Consider the following 8,569-nt stretch of genomic DNA (forward strand, 5'->3'; position numbering starts at 1 on the left):
TGTATTTCCTTTCCCTTGATATAGGAATAATTACAAAATATTCTTCTGAAAGACCAGGTCTACATAAAAAAAAGAATCCTTAATTTGGAATGAATTTGGACGTTATATTTCAAGAATCAGTATATATTATCGCTTTATCAAGAATATTAATTTTCTCCTTTTTTCCCTTCTTCCGCAGCCTTGTTATTATTCCTGTTGAAAATTTAATTTCGTAGTTCGTTAATTTCTTTTTTAATTTGCTATTAATTATTTTATTAGTAATTATTTTGGCAATACCGGTGTTTTTAGGCGGCAACATGGGCGGCATGTGTCCACTGTGGGGGGAATATTTTAATTTGAAATATTTTGGTATCTGCAAAAGAAATTAATATTAAAAAAAACAAGGGGATGACCCTCCCCCCCCCACCAAGAAAGTAACAATAATATTGCGGAAATAAAGAAAAGGATTGATTTTCTCTTCTTTTTTTTTTTGAAAAGAAATTTTGGCTTTAACTCTTGTACTCTTAATTAATCTATTGAGGAGCTGAATTGAGTCACGCAAGGCCACACTGTAAGCATAAAACGAATTAATAATGGAGCAAAACGGTTGTAATAAGAGTATAACGGCATATTGCCTGAGCCACGTAGTTCTAGCTCTTGTTATGTTTATCACTAACTTTGAACCTCTACCAATTATAGCTCAGATGCTTATATACACATCATCAATTATTTATATCGGATCATACTTATCCCTTTCTCAAACAATTATAAATCCTAAAACAGGAGAGAAGGATCGAAGTACAGAATCTCTTTCCAGGAAAGATGCAATGATGTTCCCAATTGTTGGTTCAGCTGCACTGTTTTCACTATACTTGGCATACAAATTTCTCCCTATTTACTGGGTGAACTTTCTCTTGACTTCATACTTATTCTTAATTGGTGCAGTTGCCCTAATGGAGACCATTGTGCAGTTCCTGTCAATCGTTATTTATAGATGTGACGATATTTCTAAGGAAACCAAAATGATTATTGTTGATACTCACTTTAATTTCTTTGGATACTTCAAAAATCCGGATGACCCAAGAGGCTATGAAATTAAGATAACTATTCATCATTTGTGGACACTTGCACTTAGTTTGGCTCTTGGAATCACTTGGATTGTAACAGGTTCGTGGATTATTCACAACCTCTTTGCAATTTCATTCTGTATCCAAGCAATTTCTCTTATTTCCATTGGCAGTTTCAAGATTGGAGCTATTTTACTCTGTGGATTATTCTTTTATGACATCTTCTGGGTATTTGGGACAGACGTTATGGTAACAGTTGCTAAGTCTTTCGAAGGCCCAGCAAAGCTCATCTTCCCAGTTTCCTTTGATCCATGGAAACATAGTATATTAGGTCTTGGTGACATCGTAATTCCTGGACTCTTCATGTCTCTATGCTTGAGATTTGACCTTAAAGAATATACAAATAATTCCAATCATAGCCTTTACAATTTGATTTCCGGCTCCCCACAGCCCCCCACATTTCTCACCGTTTTGGCTGCATACCTGCTCGGACTGATCACAACTGCATGTGTTATGTTATACTTTGAAGCAGCTCAACCTGCGTTGCTCTACTTAGTTCCATTCTGTCTTATTAGTATGGTCTGTTCTGTAGTGTATAGGAACAAGTTTTTTGAGGCTTGGAACTATTCTGAGGAGGTTAACTCTGAAGAAAAAAAAAGGAGAAACTGAAGAGGACGATTTAGAGAGCCAGACTTCTTCCAAGAAAAAGGTGCACTAGTTAAAACACAAAAAGAGTGGTTGACTCTAACTTCTTCATCTTTTTCATTTTCCTCTCTTATTTAAAGAAAGCACCTTAGAATCAATCTAACCATGAAACTAGAAAGAGGAAAAAATAAAAGGTTATATACTCTTATACTTATCAATAGTTATTATCTCATCTCACTTTTTTTTTTGCATGTGGATGCATTCTTCTCAAAAAAAAATTACGTGTAGTGCCGGTATAGAGGAGATTTAATTGACAAGGGGGAGAAACTAGAAAAAAAACTACTAATTAAAAAACAAAATACTTGAGAATAGCTGCGTGTATTTTTTTTTTAAGTTAAGTTTTAAAAAATAAGTAAACAAAATTAGCCTTGGCTTAAAATAAGGATTATTCTGTTTGTGATACTTCAGTAAATTGGAAAAAAGGCTTTACAAATTAATAATAAAATCTTGAGAAAAAGAAATGGAGTTTTACTTTACCTTTCTATTATTATGTTCATTCTTGCTAATTTTTACAACTCAGGCTGAAAGCCAAGACTACCCGAAAAATGAAAATCTTATCAATTTGAAGGAAAACGAATTCAAAGAAAAAGTATTAAATGATATTACTGATCAAATATGGTTTGTCAAGTTTTATGCCCCTTGGTGTGGACATTGCAGACACTTATATCCTGAAATATTGAAAGTTTCTGAGCATTATAAAGACAACGAAAGGGTAAAAATAGCTAAAGTTGACTGCAGTGTGGAGACCAAAATATGTAAAGAACAAAATGTTGCTGGCTATCCAACAATGAGAATTTTTTCAAAGGGGAAATTCATCAAACAATATAAACGCCCAAAAAGAACTCACGTGGATATTATTAAATTTATCGAAAAAGGAATTCAGCCTGATATAATCAAAATTCAATCATATGATCAAATTCATGAGCTTAGCTCCGATTTATCAGATTACCCAATTCTATTGATTATGTTCAATTCAGAAACTGAAATTGAGCAAAATTTGGAATTTCTTGAAGAACTTGTTAGGAGGAATGGTTTTGAAATAACAATTACAGTAACCTATAGTAAAAGTGTTAAAGATCGTGTTCTAGAAAGTACCAAAGATCACAAATTTAGTAATACTGACTTGTGTTCAACATCTCCATGTATTACAATAATTGGAAAAGATAACTTCTCACCGTCTATAGTATTAGTTAAAGAAATAGAATTTATTCTCAACTTTATTCAACAATATAGATTCCCATTCTTAAACGCTCCATCTAAAATGGACTTCATTGAATATCTTAATAGTGGAAATCTTGTTGTTATTATGGGAGTCAAGGAAAATATCCAGATTAACCAAGAAATTAGTGGTGATTTTATTACTGAATTCGGTATAATTGCTGAGAAAGTTAGAAGAGAACTGTTCTTGCCTATCAAGTTTTCAGAATCAGAAATTCCCAGAGGAATTGTGTTTGCAATTGTTGACTTTGTCTCTTATTCATCGCTTTTTAGAGAGTTTGGAATTACTGACTTCAACTTCATACAAGGATATGAAATTGTGGTTGCTGATGGGCTTAAATACTACTACAACCGTCCAGATATGATGAAAATCCCAGTTTTATTTGAAACCATCAGGCTGATTTCCAAACAAGATTCAAAAGTTCCCAGGCTTAAAGCATACTCTGTATTTAACCCAAATACACTTAAGAGGTTCCTTTACGACCTAAATGTAGTCATAAGTGACATCTTTTATAAATCATGGCTTCATGCAGCTGCTGTTACAATCATCTCATTCCTTATTATAGCTGGACTCACAGTATTCTGTTGCCTTATTTTCTTCGGTGATCTCGCAGATTCATATTTATTGCATGATGGCATAACTACTCTAGAAATGCAAAAAATGGCGCCAAAGGCGCAAAACAAAGTAAATAATATAGACGAAAAATCTGAGAATGAACTGGAAAACAGCTCCTTGAATGACACAGTCCGTTTTTCTGACGAAGAACCTGAATTGGCGGAGTCCAGAAAGGAAAGGTAGAAAAACTATACTTTCCAAGCTCATTTTCTTTAATGGTATAATAAAATATATATATTCATAAATAGCTGTCAAATACACGTAATTTTTTTCAATAAATGCTTTTTACCTTTAGTTACTTAATTTTGCGAGTATTTACCAAAACTCAAGTGTGCTTGTAAGCTTTATTAACTATATTTTATAATAAATCATTTATAATGGGCAAAAGAAGACAGAAACTGCTATCAAATAATTTAGATATCGTCCAAAAGCTAGCTTTGCCTGTAGATGAAACTACTGAAGACCCAAAATTCCAAGAAGCTATGAACTACTTAAAAAGTGTACGGGAGGAAGCAAAGTTAATAACATCATGTAAGGTGTATACAAATGAATCAGATACTGAGAAAGAAGAAACACTGGCCACAGAAGTCATAAGTACCAAGAGTAATAAGACAGAGAACATGGATTCTGAGGAGTACTTTAATTATAGTGGTTTTGGCTGTTTAACCAAATACCATATTTCAGAGAACCTAATAATAATCAGGAAAGACCCTGCTTATGAAAAGTGTAAATCCAGCATCATTGATTATATACTTTCACAAAAGGAAAGGGTCTCAACTTTGACCGAAGCTCTCCAAACTGAGGAGACAATCTCTGTTTCAGGCTGGGACGAAATTATTCATTCGGCCCAATCTCCGTGCATTACTTTAGGCAAATGGAACTCTTATAATTGGTCCAGCTTACTGGAATATTTTGCTAGTAAATTTGATGAAAGCACCCTAGATTCCTTTGTATTGGACACTAATACCATTCAATGGGTTACCCTTGCTCTCATTTCTGTGCATACAATTGACTCATACAATCCAAACGTATCAAATTGCATGCAAAGGATCAAAAGGTACTTGGAATCAAGTGATTTCTTGCATTTAAGCAAAGATGACTATTTTCGTATTGAAACTATTATTATCATTATTAAATACATCTATAATCAATTCTAATAGCCTACTTATATTACTAATTATCTATTTTTTGTTATTCTTTTAAATTTATCCATATGTTACAAAAATAGGAACTCAAATTAGTCAGTGGGATGAGGTAAAATACAAAAAACCTTACATTGTATTTCAAGTTAACACTTCTAGTAACTATGACTATGATTTATTAGTTTATTTATCTATTTCAACCGCGTCGTTTAACGCTTGGCTTATCATAAATTTGTTATTCAGAATCTCAACATTTTATTTCAAATTAATAGGAACATAGAATTGGGGAAAAAATAGCTAGAAACTCTAAACCACCAACACCAGGTTCTACTCGAATTGTTTACACGGCTTTTATCATTATCATTATTATTATTATTATTATTATTATAAATTACAAAATATATTTTGTATTTATATATGTGGCATTTGGCGCCACTTACTAAAAATAAAAATTAACTTTACAAGAAATTACTAGTGTTTTAGAAGAAATAAAAGAAGAAAAAAGTCAAGTTGACTCGGGATTAAAATTATTGGGGTTATTTACTAGGGCTGTTTTCTGTTTGAGAGTTAAAACCAAACGAAATCCGGAAAAATTACTCGAAAGAATTAGAATAGTTATTAAGCAATGGATAGAATTTGGAATGTGGTCAAGTCGCGTCTAGAAAAGGGGGATTCATATGATGCTTACCAGCTACTTATTAGCAGATTGTCTCGGTTCAGCCCAAAGGATTCTGTGGAGTTTGGCTTGGAAAAGGCAAAATATTTTGATGAGTATGGGTTCAATGAAATAGCATGTCATGTATGTACCAGTATGATAAAGAAAGCTAGAGAAGAAAAGCTAAAGATTACGAATAGCCAATTTAACTCCATAATGTATATATTAAGTTCAGGTAGCTTCTGTAACGAGAAGGGCAAATTGCTTAATGATACGCTTTTGTGGTGTAAATATCACGAAAATGATAATACTGATTACATATACAAATTACATGTTTGGGCCTCTAATTATTATTTTGTACATCAAAATTTTTCCAAAGCTCAACTTTATGTGATTTTAACTGAAAATCCTGAATTGTTTGCTAACATTCTTATTGAATGGAGTAAGAAAGGCTACCAATCAGAAAAAGATATATTTCTACTTAGAGCTGTTCTTGTATTACTTTCCCTAAAAAAAACACAATTTGCACATGATCTTCTTGATAGATACATTCAACTCTTGAAAGAAAGCAATGATTCTTCTTCATCTTTTTCTTCCCTCCCTAACTCAACTATTGATTCTAGCACCCCATCTGCTCCAATACAAATGGCATTCTTCGTCATTTCAGCCTGCGAACTTGCTGACAAAAAAACCGCCATGCACTTTTTTGACATTATAAAAAATAAATATGCCCTTTTAATTAGGCGGGATTCAAGCTTTGCTCGAATTATGGATAAAATTGACCAAATATACTTTAATAGGCAAAAAAACGCTTCATTCAATATGTTGTCAAATCTTCTTTCAATGTTTAGCAGCGATGAACAGTGAGTAAAGATCGGACTTTGTACTTACTAATTTACTAATAACACCTAATTTATATCTTTATCTCTAAAGAATACACATTATTCTTAGACAAGGAAAGCTTTTACATTATAATCTTTATTTTTATTAGTAGTCACTTCTCCACACATATGTGTTTTGATATACAGTAATTATGATTCTCATACCCCCACCCCTTCGTCCTATTGCAAGATTTGCAGTCAGATTAAAGAAAAAAAGCGAATAATTATTTCCAAAAAACACCTTTTTTCGAAAAAAAAGAAAAAAAATTAATTTTTTAGTCGACCTTAAAATCTTTAGTTACGCAAGTAGCCAAATATACTTTATTGAATCAAAAGATTAATTCAGAAAAGAAAGACCATTTCTAATCACAACCAAGGAAAAGGGTATCATAAGCAGAACTGGCTTATTAGGTCTTGCTTTCATCATAATAAATCTTCAATTCAATAAACAACTAAAATAATTCTCATCAAATCACTATTTCTAAATTGTTAAAAAAAAGAAAGATGCGTAATAATGATTCAAGCTTCATAATAAGTAAATTTGGTAGCAAAACTTGTATAATAATCCCTTTGAAATATATATCATTACCATTCAACATTAAAAACTATATTTGATTAAATGAAGGTAATATATGAAACGGAATAGAAAATAAAAAGATCATTGTTCAGTAACAAATAAGTGTCATCATCTCATAGATAAGAGCCCAATGCTTGAAATTCAAGCAACATCATTACAAAGAATCTTTTGCATTTCTGAATCCTATACTTTATTACCTTTCTTTCTTTATCGATTCTCTTCACTGATCCTTCTCGTATAAATTAACCATTTCTCTTAATAATTATTCACTGGATTTATTGTTTGTTAGAAACTGTCAATATCACTAGTTCTCCTCAGGATTATTAATTATGAAAAAAAAATAGCATATCACGCTGCCAATTTTCTGTTAAATCTTTTAAGTGAGAATCTTAAATATTATATATTATATATATTTCTTAAGCGTATACATTTTTAAAAAATTACACATTTATCCCTAAGTGTTAATATTTATCACTGCCTCTACTCAACTTCTAAATATATATTTAAATGTATATTCTTTAAACAATCGGTCTCCAAGCAAGCATTTCTACTGCCTCTCTTCTTTCTTTACCTAACCAACAAATCACAACCCTTAAATGTTCCAGTCATATTTTCAAGTTAGCTCTTTTCCAACATCTTAAGAATTATAAGAAAAAAAAATAATAAAACATTTAATGTCAACGAAGACAAACCACATTGAGAATAAAATATAAATATATATTTATAAAAAAAAACAGAAGTAACCCGCCCAAAAAAGACAAATATCACAAAAAGACCCGCCCAATCCGGGTCTGCGTTCTCTCATACGGGTTACGAGGATCGAACTCGTGATCTCTCGCGTGTTAGGCGAGCGTCATAGCCACTAGACCAAACCCGCTACGTTTAAGGTGGACGTAGATCATAATTATATTATTTCAGAAAGACAGTTAAAACTTAAAATTAGCAAATTCTACCGGTTAAAGGGTATGAGATCAATAAACTATTTTTATTTTATTAATAATGTTATCAAAGAAGCTGGGTAAAAAATAAAGGCTGAAAATTAATGGAATTTAAAGTTTGAAACTATTTCTTTTCTTACAAAGGTAATCTGTAATACAGCTTTTATAAGTAATTATGAAAAACTTCTCATCCCGAATATATTTCAATCGCGTTTAAAAGGGTCCGCTATTATAAGAATTTATTTTTCCTAATGCATTGAATAAATTCTCAATTAATAACGAATGCATTTTATATTCAGCAATTCACGCTATGATTTGGCAAATATAAAGAACTTCCTACAAGTATTGGTTATTACGCTCCTCCATGTACAATTTATTAAACACAAAATATGTACTTATTTATTTATTACATAAATTTTTAATCCTTTCCTTTTTCTTCCCCCCTTTCTCTCTTCTTTCCTTTTTTCTCCCCCCCCCCTCTCCCCCTCTCACCTTCTTTCTCCCCCTTCTTTCTCTTTCCTTTTTTCCTTCTTTTTTTTTCTGCTCTTGCTCCCCCCATTTTTTAATAAGAAATTAATTTTGCGGCGCGGCGCCAAAACATGCATACATGCAGGACTGCATATTTGCAGTATAATACAAAAAAAGATTATTTTACCCTCCCCCTCACAATTTCCCCCCTAAAAGAGTGAATATATAAATATATTTATATATATATATATTGTATATATATATATATATATATATATATATAATATATATTTATATATTATTATTTTTATATAAAAATATAT

The 8,569-nt window shown here is 31.6% G+C and overlaps 4 protein-coding genes across 4 annotated transcripts; all 4 read left to right on the forward strand.

Moving 5' to 3' along the window:
* Nucleotides 1-572: 572 nt before the first annotated feature.
* Nucleotides 573-1,715, forward strand: ELE39_002056 (presenilin peptidase; the record flags this gene model as incomplete). The annotated part of the gene is made up of 1 exon (XM_067344906.1): nt 573-1,715. One exon carries the CDS (start codon nt 573-575, stop codon nt 1,713-1,715), a length of 1,143 nt encoding a protein of 380 aa, XP_067199340.1.
* Nucleotides 1,716-2,211: 496 nt separating this feature from the next.
* On the forward strand, nt 2,212-3,768 carry ELE39_002057 (thioredoxin disulfide isomerase A6; the record flags this gene model as incomplete). Its single annotated transcript, XM_067344907.1, has 1 exon — nt 2,212-3,768. One exon carries the CDS (start codon nt 2,212-2,214, stop codon nt 3,766-3,768), a length of 1,557 nt encoding a protein of 518 aa, XP_067199341.1.
* Nucleotides 3,769-3,962: 194 nt separating this feature from the next.
* ELE39_002058 (uncharacterized protein) lies at nt 3,963-4,742 on the forward strand (the record flags this gene model as incomplete). The annotated part of the gene is made up of 1 exon (XM_067344908.1): nt 3,963-4,742. One exon carries the CDS (start codon nt 3,963-3,965, stop codon nt 4,740-4,742), a length of 780 nt encoding a protein of 259 aa, XP_067199342.1.
* Nucleotides 4,743-5,352: 610 nt separating this feature from the next.
* ELE39_002059 (apicomplexan conserved) lies at nt 5,353-6,249 on the forward strand (the record flags this gene model as incomplete). Its single annotated transcript, XM_067344909.1, has 1 exon — nt 5,353-6,249. The coding sequence occupies one exon, from the start codon at nt 5,353-5,355 to the stop codon at nt 6,247-6,249; it is 897 nt and encodes a 298-aa protein (XP_067199343.1).
* Between the last annotated feature and the right edge of the window lie 2,320 nt (nt 6,250-8,569).

The sequence above is a fragment of the Cryptosporidium sp. chipmunk genotype I genome (genome assembly GCF_004936735.1).
Source record: "Cryptosporidium sp. chipmunk genotype I strain 37763 chromosome Unknown contig_21, whole genome shotgun sequence".
In the NCBI taxonomy this organism is placed as follows: Eukaryota; Apicomplexa; class Conoidasida; order Eucoccidiorida; family Cryptosporidiidae; genus Cryptosporidium; species Cryptosporidium sp. chipmunk genotype I.